This window comes from Schistocerca gregaria, chromosome 6, assembly GCF_023897955.1.
Source record: "Schistocerca gregaria isolate iqSchGreg1 chromosome 6, iqSchGreg1.2, whole genome shotgun sequence".
Classification (NCBI taxonomy): Eukaryota; Metazoa; Arthropoda; class Insecta; order Orthoptera; family Acrididae; genus Schistocerca; species Schistocerca gregaria.
In genome coordinates, this window is record NC_064925.1 from 339,718,836 (window position 1) to 339,739,971 (window position 21,136).

At 37.3% G+C, this 21,136-nt stretch overlaps 2 protein-coding genes across 2 annotated transcripts in view; both read right to left on the minus strand.

Moving 5' to 3' along the window:
- Positions 1-21,136, minus strand: part of LOC126278599 (gastrula zinc finger protein XlCGF57.1-like) — a 486,383-nt gene that overhangs the window by 252,680 nt on the left and 212,567 nt on the right. The window lies entirely within an intron of this gene.
- Positions 1,614-21,136, minus strand: part of LOC126278598 (zinc finger protein 726-like) — a 232,057-nt gene continuing 212,534 nt past the window's right edge. Inside the window, exon 13 of the mRNA XM_049978820.1 lies at positions 1,614-10,581. Coding sequence (XP_049834777.1) covers positions 10,042-10,581 — 540 coding nt within the window. The 3' untranslated portion in view covers positions 1,614-10,041. The remainder of the gene's footprint in view (positions 10,582-21,136) is intronic.

The following is a 21,136-nucleotide window of genomic DNA, read 5'->3' on the forward strand; positions in this document are numbered from 1 at the left end:
TACTCATAGGTTGCTGTGTCTCTAATGAGTTTCCTCCTTAGCCTAGAACGCAAACCACTCTATGGTGCTTGTAGTGTTCCAGTATCAGTGTGCCACAATCAAGTTGGTTTGTTTTATTAGTTTACAATAGGGCAAGCCTACAATTATGTAAGACTTGACATCCAATTTAAGTGATGAGTGCGGCACACCACATTTTAGGTGGCAGTGCTTTATTAGCTGACAAGAAAGCACTCATATAATTAGCCAGTGGCCTGGCCACCATTTTAAGTAAAATGATGTGCAGATGTTAAAATTTTCTAAAGTGTCCCTTGGGTATTAGGATGTAGATTGTAACCAGTATCAGAGCAGCTGGCTGAATTATTTCACTTTATGACTGTTCCTGTTAACATCATTACAGAAAAGATTTTATCAGTTTTAAAGCTCATTCATCCTTGAAGAATTTTTACACCTCAGCATGAGTACATCAAAACTGAGGACCATGTAATAGAGGAAATGAAGCTGCAAAGTGAAGCATGTCAAATGAAGGAAGGAGGATATAAGAAGCAGACTGTAAAAAGCAAAGAGGGAATTTCTTGCTTAAAGAGTGTAGTGTACCAAACGCAGGCCTTGAGTTCAGGAAGAAATTTCTGAGAACATTCATCTGGTGCATAGTGCTGCATGGACAGAAGATTATCAAATATTTGAAATATGGTGATGTAGAATGATGCTGAAAATTAAGTTTACTTACCAGATAAGAAATGAGTTGGTTCTCCACAGGCAAGGAATGAAAAAATTGTGGAACACAGTGAGTAGATGAAATGACAGGATGGTAGAATATTTGTTGGCTGCCATGTCACTAGAGGGAGCCACAGAGGGCAAAAGCTGCAGGGGAAGACCGAGATTGTTGTGTATCAAACAAATAACAGAACATTAGGTGTAAGTGCAGCTCTATAAGGGGTTGGCAAAAGAGAGGATCTCAAAGTATGGTGCCATGAGAAGGAAGGAAGGAAGGTGTGGTTATAAGAGACAGAGCATGAGCTCAGCAGACTGGAGAATGAAACCAGCCATACCCTTTTCAAAGGAACTATCTGGGAATTTGCCATGAGTGATTTAGGGTAATCATAGAAAACCTAGACAGCCAAAAGGGGAATTAACTTAGCATCCTCCAAATTAAGAGTCCTGTATCTTACTACTGGATCACTTAATAGGTAGTTTGTTGGAGGATCAGGAGTGGTTTATAGCAAATCATTATTGGGGGATTAGAGACCTATTTTGGGAAGGATACGATCGATTTTATGCACAGCACAAGATGATAGTTGTGTTTGTGTTTTAACATAACATTTACTCTAGCATTTATGAGCACAGTTAGCATTTCATTTTCTCTGGAGAATGTAGTGGCTTCAAATCTATGACACTTTGATGTGTTACAAAACACTGTAATTCTTTTTTTACATTTATTCAGAAAATGCTTTCAGAATGCTGCTTCTTAATATTTGTGATAAACTCAGGTAGTTACACTGCTGATACAGAGACAACATTCTTTCAAGAACTACTGCTTTGCATAGCGAAACAGGGTCTCATTTCAAAACAAACATTTTTCAGGTTATCATAATAGAAATCACAAAACTCTGTAATTAAATAGAAAGCAAGTTTAATCAATGTTTAAACAATGTGAATATCTGCAACAAATAAATATTGACGTGTACAGCATGCAAAATTGTCTGGAACTTCAGTAAATTATACATGAAATTAGAGAATGTATTAACAAAACCACAAGAATCACAGTAATATAACATAATTTTGAATGTAGCACTCATATTATTACTCTACTAATACATAACAGGTACATCAAAGAAAAAAAGACCCAAAAATATAGCATCTCTTTGCCTTTCAAATTTGTATTTTTATATACTGTCTGTCAATAATACTTCAAACATTATAGGCATTGAACAAGATTTTGTATTGTGAAGAAAATAAAAGTTCTGCATTAAAGCACCACAGTATATAAAGTCTCAATACAACCAAGTGCAGAGTAGCGAAACCAGAATGTACACAGAAAAAGTGTTTAGTGAAAGAGAAGGCACTTTTATCTCTTATTTTAAGCCTAAAGTAAATACATTTCTCTAAAAATAACACACTATTCACTGAAACAAAACAGAGTGTTCTGTATATCCACAAAAGATTCAGAACAGTATAAAAATAATGGGCACAACCTCTGATGCAATATATACACATATATATCTCATTTTCATTGGTTACTTCTTTTCCTTCTATGAAATATTTTCCCTCCATATTTGATGAACACATGGTTAAATTACCAAGAATGAAAGTTCATACAGGTAAATCTTTACACACACACACACACACACACACACACACACACACACAAGGGGGTGGGGTGGAGGGAAGGGGGGGAGAGAGGGGGAGGGGGAGAGGCAGGGAGGGGGGGAGGGAGGGAGGGGGAGGGAGGGAGAGAGGGGGGGGGGGGGGAGAGAGAGAGAGAGAGAGAGAGAGAGAGAGAGAGAGAGAGAGATGACTAATATCACATATTTCTGCAGTAACTGTTTACAGCTGAACATGATCATGTTTAAACACTTTGGTGCAAAAAAAGTGTGAAATAATGATTCACAATGTAAAGTATGCATGCACAAGGTACCTGTCAGTAAAAGGGGTTAAACAATCATGTATCATGTCCTTTAGGATTACTTGTAAAGTTCGTATACAATAACTAAGAATGAAAGGATCTTAAAAAGGCATATCAATGTTAAGCTTTCAGAGCGAAATTAATTTGTCTAGAGAAAAATAAGAGTGCAAAAAGTGGAGGAGAAGGGAAACATTTTTAGAAATTACAAGGTATTAAACATCCACAACTTTAGCTCAAATGGATTCAACACAAATCATCTACTACGAGGCAAATGAGAAGTGCTGAAATAAATGAACAAAAGTATTTTCTTTGCAGAGAGGACTACTATCTATAACTGAAAATTTATGGTTATGTGGAAATCATTTTTATTATTAACTTTGAGGAATCACACAATGTAGTGTGAAGAGTGGTGATCAGTGGCATGATGAGAGCAGGAATCAGCTACTAACATGGAATGATTTCAAGAAAGTGAATTTCCATAAATCCAATACTTCAATGACTGCATTAGTTAGCAAATTTGCTATTTAGACCTTACCTTTTGAATTGGTAGAAGAGACACAGTGGGTTTCATTATATGCTCCAAGGATTATAAAAATCCATTGAGTTATTGTGAGAAAACTGTAGAAAATTTTGACTGATATAAAATTTGATACACTGGAGGAGGGAGGGGGCACGAATGTTTATTTCTCATATGATAACAAATATTTTTTCATGCATTGAAAAATACCTTAAATGAGTTCTGCAGAAGTTCTCGGAGATGCCAAAAGCACTTCAGTGATTTTTAAGATAAACAGAATGCTTATGTATAATGCCTTTCTGGGGTGAAAACTGTAGAATACTAACAAGAATGACATGGAATAGAGTGACTTAATAAGAAGTATCAGAGAGTGACTGTGTACTCACTTTATGAGAAAGATAATTTCATGTTGCACATACCATTACTGCCAATTCCTTAAAAACTATGCCATAAACTGGAGTGAATAGGGACTCAGGTGTGAATTGGGACAGCAGTTCAGGAAAAAGTTTTATGTGTTACCAACGCAATGAAAAATCATTTGTCTGTAGTGAAATCTGATATCCAAAACACCTTATGAGTTTGTTTCTCTGAAATACTTGGTTACTATCATCTTTGACTTATTTCAGAAGTTTGCAGCCTTGTTCAAACTTGTCATCTGTTTGTGTTGTTTTCATTTTGGCGGAAAAACTTCAGCTGTACATGCTACATACTTTTGAGGAATCTTTTCAAAAGTTTCCAGGTAAATATTATCATTATACACGAGAGACATGCTCAGATATTTATGAAACAATCATGTTTTTTTAGAAACTGTAATATATTTTCTCTTATGCTGTAACTTTATTTAACTTTCAGGGGTGATTAGGGACAACATGGTTAGGAAATATCAGTGTGATCCTAGAGGTCATCGCCACAAAAATGTTACACAAGAGGACCTGAAAGCGCTATAGAAGCCATTAAAAAAGGGATTTAACTCTGAAAAGCTTCAGAAAATGAAGAAAAAAAATTGAAATCTGCATTGCAAAGGTACAGCAAAATGTCTAAGCAGGAAATTGAAAACAGAAATAAGAAGGGAGGACAAACAGCTCTTAGTGTGCCAACTGAAGTGAAGATTGTGGAAAGTGTTGTTACTTGTGGAAGATGGTGATATCCACTATGCATGTTTGATGTATGATGTTATGTTTTGTGAAGTACTATTTGGACAGAGAAGGAAGAATAATAAAGCAATTTAAAAACAATCTTCCAGCTCCAGATTGGGCACAATTTTTCATCGAGAGACACAAAGTTATTTCTTCACGAATATGTCAAAATATATCCCAAACCAGGGCTAAAGTTACCTCACAGGATATTGTTTGTTATTTTGAAGAGTTGAAAATAACTCTAAATGGTGTTCCCCCAGAGCAAATATTAAAGCATGATGAGACACCTGGTGGACGGCCCTGGAAGGAAAAAAACTTCTGTACAAAAGAGATTGCAAATATCCTGACAGGGTTATGAATCAAACAAAATCCAATGTAAGCACGACATTTGCCGCTACAGGCGATGGCACACTATTGCCACCTTTCATGATATATGAGTTCTCATCTGTCTCCAGCTATCATTGATTTGTGCAAAAAGCATGACATTGAGTGTGTTTTCTTACCACCAACCTCAACTCATCTTGCACAACCTCTAGATGTCGCACAGAACTAACAAGTGTTCAGGAATTGATAAGAAGTACTTTCCTTGAATTTTGAAAGAAACCCTTGACATGTTATCACCAACCATAGAAAGAAACATTTGTTCAGGTTTCAAGAAGACTGGTGTTTATCCTTTCAATCAAGACCAAGTTCTTGGAATGTTGCCATCTGAAGAAAGTGGAGAGGGCAGCACTGGCACTGTTAATGGCAGCCTGGTTGAATTCTTAAAGCATCAAAGGGGAGCTGATGGTAATTTTCCAAAACCAGGTAGAACAAGGAAACTGATCATACTGCCTGGCAGGAGTGTTCATGCACATGACTTGTCAAATTCAGTGACTGAATCAGAAGAAAATAGTGATGGTGACACCAGTGACCACAGTTCTGAATAGAGAGAAGACTCCACACCTACTCAGAAACCAGAAGAACTGTCTACTGATAGGGTGTAACACATTGGGGATTGGGCGAAAGTGAAATTTGAGAGTGTAAAGGGGGCTCCTAAATATTTTATTGGTAGAATTACTGAAGTTGTGCTTGAAGGAAAAACATATGTGGCATCATTTTTGAGACAAAACTCCAAAGACAATAGTGTTTATGTTTTCCCAGTTGTAGAAGATGTATCTGAATTTGATTCTATTCAAGTGATTCAAGTCATGAAAGAACCGTTAATAAGATGAGGCACACATATGTTTAAATGATGTTTTAATATTTTAAAGTATTTAAGGTTAATTTGTGTTTTTAAAAACTATTTTTGTGTCCCTTTCGACCCCTGTACCTGTTGCATTAAGGTTCTGTGAGTTACATTTATCACTGTCCCTATTGACCCCTATCAAGGGGTAAATAGGGACACTTTACAATTGCTACTTACTACAAATTATATTAAGCAATACCAAATATACCTAGTTTCAAGGTTGAATGACTATACCATCTTCCACTTTAATGATTAAAAACTCATATTCTGACTGTATTTATTATTTAAAAACCTGAAATTCTGCCCCTATTCACCCCAGTTTATGGTATTAAAAATGAGTGAAATGGTAGATTATATCACAAAAATAATATAATTTTCCCTTTAATTTCAACTCAGAAAATAATACTTGAATCAAGTAACTAACAGACAATGTTTACTGTAAAATACAAACTACTGAATCAAAACCAGCATAGTATTAATTACAATGACAAAAATCAGAAACTCCTTAGGAGTCTTTAAAAATTGGATGTGTAATGATCCAGACCATAAAACTTTAATGCTGAGCCTCCTACATGGACAAGGGTTGGTCAAACTTTCAGCTGTCAAATGAAAGTTACGTACATCATTTTTAAATGAAAAGAAAATAGTTGCAGCCATACCTCTTTGCGGGATGATTCAAGGCAATCTGACACACGTTCGTAGTGTCATGTTATACATTTCTTTCACTTTTTGACGGGTTTGAAACATTACTACAGTTACAGAGAAAAACATGAGCAGTTTACTCATCTACACAACTTGAGTACAGCAGTAAAGTGACCAGTCCACACTGCATTCTCAACATCAGTACTTATGATTTCAAAGTTTTTCTGCAGATGGTAGAGATATTAGTACAGAAAAGAGATAGTGTATTTGCAGACAATGTGTGCTTGGAAGGTGTCCCAGTTTTTGTTGTACAGTCATCAATACAAAATGTAAGTGACTCTTTATTGTTCAGTAACGTGTCTATAACAAAAAAAGGTGTGTGTGAAAAGGAAGTCCTTTTCTGCAAGATGCAGTCTTTATGAAATTGTTTATAGCAAACTGAAAGGTCAAAATGCAATGATACTAATTTGGGTCTAAGTTTATGCTCCTACCTATTTGACATTATACATTGATCTCAATGCAGAGGGAGAAGATATTCTGGCTTCTGCTTCAGGAAAAAATATTGATTGTGATATTCAAGTAACATAAAATCCAGAATGGAATAACAAATGTGCCTGTCTGCCGCTCAACATCACCTCTTTGTCGTGGGTAAACTCTATTCTTTGTCTTAAATGTCTTTTTTAATATTTAGAATGATATTATTTTATTCACTAAATCATAATGGATAACAGACTATCAAAAGAAATTTTGTGTTTGTCTGTTTGTTTATTCTACTATGCATGAGAGAGAGAGAGAGAGAGAGAGAGAGAGAGAGAGAGAGAGAGAGAGCAGACAGGCCACAGCAAATAGCAAACCACAGAAATGACTCACGTAGCCCTCCATGCAGTTAAAAGTCAAAGGTGTATAGTGCATTGAAACACCATACCAAGAACGAATATTACATGACATGCTTGTTAAAGGCTGATGTAGAGCAAATATCATCTTTTCCTGAAAATTTAGTACTCTACTAAGAATTTTATGACTGACATTGTCAATCACAGACTTAAATTTTGTTTGTTCTCTTTTTGCCTTGCCTCTTTAGGAGATATACCAATTAACTGTGAAACAGAATTCAAAACATTCAATGCAGCATGGTTCACGAGGAAAATATATACACTACAACTGTACTGTATTATATGCACCAGATGATACTGAGCTCTGACAAATCTATACAAATCATCTATTTTTTTGTGGAGATAAAGAATACAAAAAGTGATATCTAGTGTGGTAGTCTAATGAAATGTATATCTGTCATAAATAAATAAATAAAACATCTGTAAAGTCTCAAACATGAATTTAAAAAAAAAAAAAAAAAAACACTCACCCTTTTAAAAACTGGAAGAGGTGTCCAAGGTACAACAGTACGATACTTCAAGCAGCAGGAAGGGGATAGAATCCTAACCATTTCTTCTACGAAAAGTAGTTAATCTTATCAGATATGTGCCATATAACAGAATTGTATCAAACACTTCAAATACATACATTATTTTTAACAAAACCTCTTTCCCTTGAAATTTTCTCTAAAAACATCAATTTTTGCAACTTGATAATGTGCCCAACAGGATTATTACCTGTGCTGAACCAGCATATTACATACATTAAATATAACAATTACTAATAATGGTTTTAGTCATTTTCCTTTGTAGATGAGGCATACAGATCTGTTCATGATACACTTTTGGAAACCCACACGTATGTTTCAATTACATAACCTATTTTCCCACAAATCACACTAAAAATGAAATACCTTATTAAGGTATTCACATGAAGTTCTCTTGCATTTAAAAATGCAATAAATAGGGAATTTCACAACACCTTGACCAGGCCATTAGAAAATGAGTTAATTAGTTAGCACTTTGATTTAACAAATACTGAGTGTCACAATTAGCACTTTGATTTAATAAATATTGAGTGTCACAGTTTGGGTAACTAATCTATCTATCTCTCTCTCTCTCTCTCTCTCTCTCTCTCTCTCTCTCTCTCTCTCCCCCAACCCCAAAAAATCTATTAATATTTGGATCCAATTCAGCTGAGACAAATAAGTGATTTTATGTTTAAGTTTGCATGTAAAAAAAAAGTGAATCAAAGAACATGCAAATATATATTCATGTGTAATATATCATATCACACACTACAGTGTGTTACCTGTGAGGAAAAATTTAGTATTGTAATATTTGCAAAAAAGTTACTTTCACATATCAACTTGCTTTGGAGCATCCTACAATCAGCTGTCAAGCAACACCTATATCAAATTGATATGAAAAATAAGACAATAGTCTTAGATTGGACTGTTAATACATTCAGCTGCTTGATATCCAGGTAACTGCTATTTAACAGCACAGAATAAATAATTATTACACAGTAAGTACTACAACATGGAAGCATCTTCATCTCAATTGTAAAATGAAATACTTCTCTAAAAATATATTCCACACTCTCACTCTCTCAGAGTGTCTCTCAAATAATTACATGTATGTCCTATGAGGCTGGGTTCACGTATTCTTTTCTGACACTTGTGTTGCCACAATCCAATCTCTTTGCCAGAAAAATTTACCTTATTGCCATAATATACAGTAAAGCCGTATGTTCCTTTGTTACAAAATATATATTTGCTGGCATTTATTAACATTTTCTCACCAGGCCTGAAAGATTACTGGATCATTTGCGGAAGAAAATGTTGCAAGGAAAATATAATCAATGATAGATATAAGAGCTATTCAACGTAAAACCACAGCTTATCAAAATACAAAAAATGCTATAATCTCTCAAACGAGAATTGCAAATCTTTCAGTGCTGCTTTTTCATATATTTCTGTGACTATATTACAAGAAAGTGCCAGAAATTTTACAAAATTGGATTTGTACAGAGCACTTATGTATCAAAAGACTTTATAATTGTAAAAGAATGAGGTCAATATCTCAAAAAATAATTCATATCTTACATTCTCATCATTTACATACAAAAAATATAGTTACATGTTTCATCATATTTCTTTTTACAAATAATTAATTTTCTGCTGGTGCTCTTAGTTGCCCGATGGCTCTTAGTATCAGTCAAGATAACGAGTATTCACAAAATATAATCTGTATTAATAAAAGTAGGATTTGATATTTCACTCTGAAAACAAACTGATAAATTTCATGGTCCCTAAAGCTAACATACATTGGACTCCTTACAAATACGGCTGAATTTTGCAACTGTGCGAGCCTCAAAGATGTCTATACTTTGTGATTACATCTGCATTTGACACAAATTATGGATCATGTCAAACAGATACTTCCCCAAACCATGGAGAAATTATGATCAGAATGATTTTACATATGGAAGGAAAATTGCAGACAAGGAAATTTCTAATCAAGAAAACTCACACAATGGAATGCAGTTTGCATAGAAATGGTGTAAATGTGAACAATTATGATATAAGAAAGAGGTCTGTAACAATTACCCTAAGGTTAACTGAGATATCTCCATTATTAAATGCAACAATCAATTGTTACTGAAGTCTGAAAGCAGAAAGAGAAAAAAGAACAGTTTGTAAAAGCATAACAGAAACTTCATACCTGAATCCTTTGATTATTCGGTGGTATGCAAAGAGAAATGTTCTGTGCAAGAAGCACCTACATTTGTGCTAACAAAATCACTGACTTCAGGCTCTGGGTGTAATGTGTTCATTGAAGAAGAATCAAAAAGTGAAACTTTAAGTTCAACACATAAGATGCCATCAAATATATATCTGAAATGACTGAAATGAATGCAACAGGTTCTGTTGAAACAATATAAACACCAGGGAGACAGGAGCTAACTAAGTGCACGCGCGCACACCCATCCACCCACCCAGCCACACACAAAATTATTTTTATGACTTGGCGAGACGAAGTACATGCAAAATAACTTCGTCCACAGTCTGATTGTTGAGCAAAGTCTTGACAGCAGAGTCATCTATGACAACAGTGAACAGCAGCTTGGCATTTTCACGCAATCTATCTGTGTACAATAGCTCCTCTGAGGTTACAGGCTGATGACCACATCGACGAATGACTGCCTCTAGCAACTGGTCAACTTGTGTTTCTGGCCATCCAAAAGCCTTTAGAGTGGCTTCGTCCACTAGCAGTGCCAGCAGCTCACGAACTGAGTCAGCGAGAGCAGCTTCACTGAGTGATGGTGTGCTACTAGGATCACCTGAACTTCCATCACTTCCGCTACCATTCAGGCCCACACCAGATCCAACAGGCCCTTGAGCTGCTGCTGCAGCTAGAAGCTGCTGTTGCAGTTTTTTCTTTTCTGTTTCAGCCAATATCTCCTCCAACATGTCTCTGTGCTTGGTGCGCATGTGACGGAGTAAACAGTCTTGCCGAATGAATGCTCTTCCACATTCATCACAAGAACGGGGTGGTTCCTGCAAATAGTTGAATCACCTATAGTTTCCTCTTATTTTCTTATAACTATTCTAATGTTTCTTACAAATGAGCTGCTAACAAATATTCACATTTAAATGTGCAAGCAAGGCAAATCCTTAGCGATAACATTTTACAAAATAATATACATTATTTTTTGTGAAAACTCAATAAAAGAAAAGAATTTATGTTAAACCTGCTAAGTATTATTGCAGATTTCAAATTATGCATATGTAATGTGAACTCAGTGTTATCTGCAGGTCAACATTATGACTGTCACATCAAATCAAGCACAAAACAAATTATGAAGTTGTCATCATAAAATCGGAATAAACATACATGTAAATTCATAGAATTTACTCAGGATAGAGTTCAACAGTTCACTCTGAAAGCCTGATTTCCTTGTGTCTCCGAAGAGATATTAGAACAATAACAATACTATTTGCTTACTAAAATGTAGTATTTGACCTACAAGGGGATGGCTTGGGCCCTACAGGCGATATATATTGATGGATATTGCGCAGTGAAAGTACAGATACTCACTTTATGATCATAAAATAACACTGAAACTACCTCACTCGAAACATCTCTGCAATGGCTACTATTGGTGGTGTCCAACCATTGGATTCACTACACTTCAACAACACTGTATAGCCCAAGAACTCATCACTCATCCATATCTCACTGTCGTATATTATATTAAGGTGGTCAAAAGCAAACCACTTTCCCAATGACAGTAATACGAAATACCCATGGGCGCCTCATACTCATTAATGAGTGCAGAATGTGAACTATCCATTACATGTGGTATATCTGTGGTCAGATGCTCAATGCTGATGACACTATACAACATGGTGAGAGAATCTTACAAAATAGGGAAATAAAAAGTATTTTCAATAATATGCAAAATAAATGAAAGTCACCTATAGCTGACTGATGAATAGAAATACACAACAGAAAACAATATTCACTCTAGCTTTTGAGTTCTTACTTTTTCTCTAGCAAAAGTATACATTTATCTATTTTGCCCATGTGATCAGATAGCACACACTGTTACAGGTGATGGATAAAATTTGTTAACATATATTATGGATAGATCATGGTATTATAATACACTGCAATAGTCTGATTAAATAGCTTCACTGAATAATGAATGTTTTGTACTTAAAGATAACCAGCAAGATTAATTTTCTAGGTATTCTATTACAGAGTAAAAAGAGTCACACAGCAAATAAGATGTCACAGCTTTACTAGATGGTATGTTCTCTTCAACAGACTTAAGCACAGTTTATGTGTACTATAAAGTTACACACAAGTGATTAATATTTTAAATGACTATTTTTGGCACAGTCAGTGAGTTATGTTTTCTCTTTGTTTTAATCTGTTGCTGGATGTACTATTAAAAGGAGTTGTATGAGTTGCAGTTTAGTTTTATGTTGCAATAAAATTAATTTGTCTAGCCCCACAACAGTTGGTGACGTCGATGTGGTCACCCATGTGAAACTCGATGGTCACTAACACTACATATTGTGCCACATCACACTAAGTACAAACATTCATGTCAACTGTGTCTGGCATCTTCTGCAACCCAGTTCACCATAACTCCACAATGTCAAACCTGCCACCAAGAGTGGGTTGTCTGCTGCATAGTAATTAATCATGTGACAGTAAAACTGCCACTGTTTTAGCAACAGAATCCCGTACTGTGGTTTGTGCAACAAGAAAGACAGTTTAGGCTAGTAGTTTAGACAAGAAGCACAGTTATATAGTTGCTGCACTCAAGGCCACAAAGGTGCAAGACATTCTGGTGTCATCGAGTACTGATTGTTACATAACCATCAAGAATGCCCAGATTACCTGGCTCTTGCAATTCAAAGGAGAAGTTACTTTACACCAAAGAGCTAGTTGATCAACCCCCAATGCAGCTATTACACCGAATGCATACATTAGCAAGCAATACAGTCAGTGACACAGTTCTGTGGAATATTTGGTTATTGCGTCTATCACCCTGTGCGCAGAAGATACTGACAGTGTGCACCGGTGATCTAGATGTACTCGCGCAACCAACGAATCACATAGCAGGAATGTATCTGTACATATGTGTCACAACAGTTTTCCCCTAGCCTTGGGCAGATAACAGCATTGCTACCCTACAATCATAGGCTTACAAGCTCACTGGAAATTGTTGCTGCATTATGGATCTAGACTACTAGTCACCAATCTTGTCATCCTCCTTCACAGGGAAAGCACAACTGCTCACCTTCATCAGCAAAAGTCTGCTGATACCATCGATGGTATGGTTCCAAGGCGCAGATGTGTAGAATAGGGAAACTCAGCAGGACGATGGCCAATGTTTCTCCAGGCAGCAGCCAACTGTTTGTAATGCAACATGGCACAAAGTTACAGTTTTTGGTAGAAGGGTGCTGACATCTCAGTCTATCCATCTGCCCACCTGTGTGTTGCAACTGTGATTACTGCCACTTTTTTCCCACCTATGGTTCTACAATTGTAATGTATGGTCATGTCAAATTAGTGCTGAACTTAGGCCTATGGTGCAAATTTGAAAGGCAGTTTGTCATAATGGACATGACACACCCTGTACGCTAAGCAAACATTTTATCGTTTTATGGACTCCTACCTGACCTCCATCATTGATGCCTTCTTGACACTAACACCAACCTAGCAAGCTAAGGGCGAATGTGCCACGTGGAAGACGCAGCAATACAGATGATTACTGGTGATTCTCCATTCATAAGCTCTTCAGACAGTTTTCAGAGATCGCTTGCTAGACTCCCACACTGGTATCTGCACAGCACTCGATGGCGCACAATATTTTGTCTTCCCTGGACCACCACTTTGTCCTTGACCACAGCACTTGACACCCCAGGAACTGAAGATAGTTAAGCAGGAATTCTCATCCATGCTTGCACAAGGAATCTGCCACCCATCAAGCAGTAGTTGGGTGTATCCGCCGTACTTGGTCCCAAAGAACAACAATAAATAGCATCTATGTGGTGACTACAGGCAGCTCAATGTAAGAGCCATTCCAGATAGATATACAGTAACACTGGATGACATTACTAAGACTGCCATCTAAACACCATCTTGACGGTTTGAATTTACCTGAATGCCTTTTGGACTTATTAATGCTGTCCAAACATTTTAACAGTTCATGGATGAAGCCACATGTGCTTAGACTTTTGTTATGTATGTATCAACATTATTCTGGTCATGTCAAACTAAGAGGCTTAAACTAGACACACTTATGACAGATCTTCACTCATCTATGTGCGTATGGCTTGCTCATCAACCCTCAAAGTGCATCTTTGGAGCACCTAAGGTGCAATCCTAGGCTATGTTATCAATGCACAAGGCATAAGGCCAGTGTAAGAGAAACTATAAGCTATACTTCATTTTCTGCAGCATATGACAGTTAAAGAATTATGATTATTTCTTGGCATAACCAATTTTTACCATTGTTTTGTTCACACTCAAGGTCTCTTAGCTGCACCACTGAATAATTTCTTGCATAGTGCACTTAAACCGAAGGCTCCAGTGAAATAGTGAGGCCGAGTTGGCATTTACCAAGCTGAAGAACACCATCACAGAAGCTACACTGTTGGCGCACCCAGTTCCTTGGGCACCTCTTGGCCTGATGGTCAAGGCGTCTGCCACTACAATCAGTGCTTCATTGCAACAGCAAATAGATGTGTACTGGCAGCCCTTAGTCTTTCGTAGTAAAAAGTTATCACCATCTCAACAGAACTGGCCCACCTATGATCATGAACTATATGCTGCCTGTGTTGCTATTAAGAAATTTCATCCCCTGTTGGAGGGACAGCAGTTCACTTTCATCACAGATCATAGGCCACATACATACACTTTCTGCCAGAACACAGAGGAAGTGTCACCATATCAGCTGTGACATCTCAGCTATATCAGACAGTTCACTACTAATAGTGTTCACATTGAAGAGGTACTTAATATGCCAGCGGATGCTCTCTCTTGGACAGAAGTGATCACTTAGGCTGTTCATTCTGAAACTCTCGCCACAGCCCAGCCATCAAATAGTGAGATACAAGATTTGTTGGAGCAATCATCAGGCCTACAACTCTGCTATATTGTGTTGCCACCACCAAAAATGCTGCTGTATTGTGATGTTGCCACTAACAAACCATAACCATTCCTGACTATTGACTTTCACCACCAGGCAATCACCTCTTTATATAAGAGTACGATCCACTACCAGCATGGTAAGGCGAGCTTTTTCCTGGTCACACATAGACAAAGATTGCATGCAATATGTGCGACAATGCATGGTATGTCAACAGGATAATGTTTGCCTGCATGTTAGGTCACCTCTTGACACATTTCTTCCTCCGAATGTCCATCAAGACCTTGTAGGACCTCTCCCGGCATAACAAAGATATACCTACTGCCTTACAGCCATTGATCATTTTCCATGCTGGCCTGAGGTACTCCTGATTTCTGACATTACCACAGAAACAGTTTCAACTGTGTTCTTCCACGAACTGATCACCCATTTTGGTATATCTTTACAAATTACAACAAACTGGGAAAAATAATTTGCATAATATCTTTTTAAAGCACTAAATGTCCTACAAAGTATGAAGCACATTAGATCTACAGATTATCACCTGGCAGCAAATGGTTTAATTGAGCACATGCACTGCCAACAGAAAGTGTCACTTCAATGTTACGACTCACAGCGGTGGACAGAGATGTTGCCCATTATCCTGTTGGGTCTTCATGCATCACTGAAAGGAGACCTGAAGCAATGATTGCAGAACTTGTTTATAGCCAGCTGACACAACTGCCCAATGAGTTCTTTGACAAATGCAATGCAACTGCATTGCCCTTTCAAATTTCATACAAAAGCTGCATACACAAATCTGGTAACTATGCTCAGTTGCTCCAAGGGATCAGTGGACCGATCCTTCTTTTGCTTTTGATGAGCTACGGAGTGCCATCTTGTCTTTGTGCAGCATGACACATACACTAGCCACTGCAGCCACCCTACAATGGACCTTACTGTGTCATCAAGGACGACAAGATATTCCAAGTCAACGTAATGGGTATGCCAACCATCAACAGGCTAAAACCAGCTATACATGCATCCTACACTGGTATGAACTCCTCTACACAGACCACACGCTCAACAAATGATCCAGCTGCTCCATCACCTGTCACAGAGCAGCTGCAACGGATGTAAGACGCTACCTCTAATGTACCATTACCAGCCTGTGTGTGGCTCATTGTTACCCGGCCTGGATGACCCATCTAATTCAACAGAAAATATCATTGACAATAAGGGAGAAGGATGATGGAGTTCAATGTTATGTGTATGTAATGCTAGATGCAAGTGATTACTACTTTTAATTATTATGTTTGGTGCAGTCGCTGGCTTATGTTTTATATGTGTTTTATGCTGTTGATGAATGTGCTATTGAATGGGGCAATGAGTTACAGTTTAGTTTTTATGTTGCAACAAAGTTAATTCAGCTTGCCCTGCAACATACTTAACAAATTTTGAAGCTTGTTGAACAGCTCAAGCCCCCTGTATAATGCACAGTTTTTATGACGTTAAGTGTTTGCACATAACACATGTAAATCTGAGATTAATTGCTGTTGTATTTATGTATTTTACTATTTTCTTTCTCCAGTCTCGATTCTGTTGGCACCGTGTGGTCTTTAAAAATATTTACAGACTCTAGAAGGCGGTGTTACGATCTCCAGCTTCCTGAAGATGGGTTTGCAGGAGTCTTTAGGTTTGCTTCCATTAATAATCTTCATGGTTCTCTTCTGTATTTTGAAAGTGCTCAGAACACTTGAAGAATTTCCCCAGGACATCACAACACACAGACACCCAAACACGCACACCCATGGCGAGACTGTCCTCAATAGGGTTGTATGCATCTATGCATTTGGGTAACTGTGTGGTTGTGTGCAATTTTGCTAGAAAAAGAGGAAGAGCTTGAAAACTAGTGTGAATACTGTTTCCTATTGTGTGTTTCTACACATCACACATCAGTCAGCAACAGGTGAGCCATTGCCTTTCCTTTATTTTAAGTATTATTCTATCCAGAAATTTCCATTGTTATTATACATATTCAATAATGATGATTGATTAGTTTAAATAACGGAAAATCCATGATGGAATAATGACAATATTTTGAAATGGATAGACTGCTACTTACCATACAGCAGAGATGTTGAGTCACAAATGGTAGAATGTATAAGGGGTGTTCAAAAAGAAACGAGCCAGAGTCTGGTATGCGCAAACTGGTGACAGGAGGGTAATATCATGGTGTGTGTAATGAGGTGTGCTTCCAACCAGAGAATGAAAGTTCACAGCCCGTCGCTAGAGGGCACACGTGCACGTCACGTGACTGAACAGAGTAAGCAGCAGCATGCATCAATTGTCCAGTGCTGCTAGTCACATTGCAAACAGTGACATGGAGGCATCAACTGAAGAGCAAAGAGGTGTTATTCATTTTCTGACAGCGGAAGGTGTAGGAAGAATGGACATTCATTGACAAATGTCACAAGTGTTACGGCGAACACTGTATGTCCCTTGCAAAGGTCAAGGTGTGGCACAAACGCTTCAGGGAAGGACTGATGTCGTTAGCCAATCATGCATGGTCTGGAACGCCACACTGCATTCCTGATGATATCATCAAGCTGGTGGATGCACTCATTACCCAGGACCACTGAGTGACAGTGAAAGCCAAGCCCAGTGTTACCCACAAACCTTGACTACCCTTCACCAGGCGATCAAATCAAAGCAACCAGGCAATCTCACCCATGGGGTCATTCTGCTCCACAACAGTGAAAAGCCTCATATGGCCAACACAGTCGTGGCACTCCTGCAGAAATTCAAACAGGAGGTTCTTGGCCACAATCCATCCAGTCCGGACCTCTCTCCCTGTGATTACGCCTTTTTGGTCCCCTGAGGGTCAAACGATTCACCTCAAATGACGATTTCCAACTGTATGTGCAGAACTGGTTAGCATTGCAGCCTTGGGAATTTTATGAGACAGCCATTCACCACCTTGTGTCACAATGCGAGAAGTGTTTCAATGGCCAGGGTCAATACTTTTAACATATAGGTACTGGTTTCTGTAATTATGCCTCTGGCTCGTTACTTTTTGAACGCCCGTTATAGTTTATTCGTCTCATAACTACAGTTTAAAATCAAAGATTTTTGTACTGGAGACATGTCAAATTACTTTAAAGAAATAAAGTTATAATAATATATTCAAGCAGGCATTTTTGAGTTTTTAGATAAGAACAATTTAACAAGAACATATATAACATTTACAGTCATTTTGCAGCTTGCAATACAATTTCTACAAAATATTAACAATTTATTATAGAATACACAATCTTTATTGTTTCTTTTCTTTACAAATTGCCAAACTGTCCTGCATGAATTCTTCAATTGAATAATAACATTTTTCCACTAGTGTATTAAATAACAATCTTTTTAGTGAGTCAAACTCCATATTTAACAGATTTGTGTTATTTTTATTTACTGTAAATTTTTAACACTGTGTACGATGGTGTTTAAGTATAAAGTTTTAAATTATGAGATGGAAGTTACAAACTGTGTCAGTGATGAGAATTGTAATTGTGGTTGAAATGAAAATTGTCAAGTAACTTTTGTTTTTTATACATGGAAATAAGAAGGATTGGTTAGTATTTTTAATTTTTTAAAGAATGAGTACGATGTTCTTTTTTGGACTAAACATGTTTCATATAATTCTCTTTTGAAGTGTAAGTAATATCAGGCTGCTTGTAGAACTTCCCCAGAAAATTATTCCGTATCAAATTATAGTTTCAAAGTAGCTGTGGTAGACCATCTTCCTGATGTCCATAAGGGTGGAACCAGATAAGACATTCATCACATAAGCTAGGCTGTTTAGTTAGTTTGTTAACAAGTCTACATGTGCCTTCAAATTTAAATTTTTGTTGAGATTCAGACCTAGAAGTTTTACATAACTTGCTTCAGTCATTTCCTGATTGCCATGCACTATTTTTATGGAGATGCTGATGATGTTTTAACACTGAACTGCACTAATTGTGTTTTTGTGACATTGAGTTTTCAACCATTTTGCTGAAACCATAATTCTAGGTTTCCCATTATATTTTCCACAGTATGATGAATTTGTCCTAAAATGTCATTTTCAATTAAAACTGAGGTATCATCTGTGAATAAAACAGAGTGAACATCAATGCTTAAAGGTAAATTGTTTATGTACAGCAGAAAAAGATAAAGCGCTAAAACGGAGCCCTCAGGACCCCTGTACAAATCTTTTTCCAGTATAAGAATTATTTTTTCCCATTTGAATTTAGAATAACTCTGTTTTCTTTCAGACAAATAAGATTTGAACCACTGTAATGCCCTGTCCATAATCCCATATCTCTCTAACTTGTGTAGAAGGAGTAAGTGATTGACCAAGTCAAAAGCTTGGGTCCAATCACAAAAAATACCTGTGTCCTTTTCACACTTGTCTAAAGCAGAGTTTATCTTTTCAGTGAATTCCCTGATAGCATTTATTGTATTTTTCCCCTTTGAAATCCAAATTGATATTTAACTATAATATCACTTTCTATAAGAAAATTTTCAAGATGTTTTGCAACAATCCCTTCTATCACCTTAGGAAAAACCGGTAGCAGGGAAATAGGGCAGTAAGTCCCCATGTCATCTGGTGAGCCTTTCTTGAACAATGATCTTATTTCAGCATATTTTAAAACATCTGGGAAGTATAATTCCACAAATGACTGATTAATACTTTTAGCCAATGGATGAGAAATGATGTTAGAAACAGCCTTGACTACAGTGGTTGGAATTTCATCCCATCCAGCTGATTTATTGTTTTTTAAAGAAACTATAGCATCATCTAATTCTTTTGAATGTTTTAAGGCGCGCAATCACAGCAAAAAGACTACTAAGCTTTCAAGCTTTCAGCCAGAAGGCCTTCTTCTGAAATAGGCAATAAACACACACACACACACACACACACACACACATTAATGTGAAAGCAGCTCAAATGCACATGACCACACGAGAGACAGTGGTCTGTTTGAGCTGTGTTTGCTTTGCGTCTGTTTCAGAAGCAGGCCTTCTGGCTGAAAGCTTAAGTGATTTGCAGTCTTTTTGTTGTGCCTGTCTGCAACTCATTATCTCTGCTATATGGTGATTAATTAGTTTCATGCTCATGGTGAGCATGTTGGTAATGATGGAACGTGAATTTACTTACTGTATTGGCAGTTGAGTGTACCCACCTAAGTTTACAATGATAATTAAATGAAGTGAAAATTAAATAATAGTAATAATGATAATAAAGCAACAGGAAGGGTTGAAAATGGTGTACTGAACAATGGGACATGAAGAGGAATATGAAAGTCTGTTGATCCAACTATCATTGTTGGTGGCTCATACCTGTATCTGAGTTTTCATTTTTCTCCTCCATTTCTATTACTGCATCACAGTTTAGGTATGGAGACTCCTTTGATGGTTTAGCAGACCAATCTTGGCATGAAAAATGTGGCCACATGTATTACACATAATAGAGAGTGGAGGGTGTGGCTGGGCCTAGCAAAGCTTGCGTTTCTGATGTTTTTCATTTTTCTGCCTCTGACATTCCTGCTCAAACTGTAAGACAGCAGCTTAAGTAGTTGTGCGGCAATGTTTACATTCTGCTGCTGCAGTGGACCAGTTACTTGGGTCAATGTTTAGATTCCTTAGGTTCTTCTTTAACAGGTCCTTATAGCAATTCAGATAAGCACCATAAGGCCTACTGTCTGTGCTCACTTCACTATACAAAATTTGTCGAGGAGGTCTGTTGTTTCTTATCCCCTGCACATGCCAAATCCATCTCAACTGGCGACCAGTAATGGTGGCTTCTGTACTTTATATATTTGCATGCAAAAGAACAGTAGTGTTTGATATGAAATCATTCCATTTGGTGTTCATAATATATCTAAGCTTCTGTTTGCTGAAGTGTTCTAATTTTTTATGATCACAGTGATGAAGAGGCCAAGTTTTGTAACCACAGAGTAGGGCAGAAACAATTGCTCGATGCATTATCAGTTCGGCTCAGTGTCAGATCTTTATTTGAGGAAGACCCGAAGTAAGATAAGTCCAAATGCAACATGTGCAGCATGCATCCTGTTCTCCACATCCTTTTCTGATGAGCAGTTACTTGATAATATTCTTCCTGGATATAGAAAGTGATTACTTGTACCAAAGGTGTGCTGAAAATAGATATATTGAAATCCAGGAAGGCCATTACAGGAGCGGGCTGTGCTAGTATCTCTGCTTTTTGGATGTTGACAGTCAGGCCATACCATTTATATGCAGTACCAAAAAAATTTACAGCTGCAGTTTTGCGGGTGTGAGAGATGGACAATCACTGTTGGCAGCATACGGCAGTTCCGTTTCCTGAGTGAGACTTGTGAACTTTTTAGAGTGCTGTCTGGACTGACTAAAATCGGAAAGGCCATTCGAGGAGCTGGCTGTGCTAATACCTG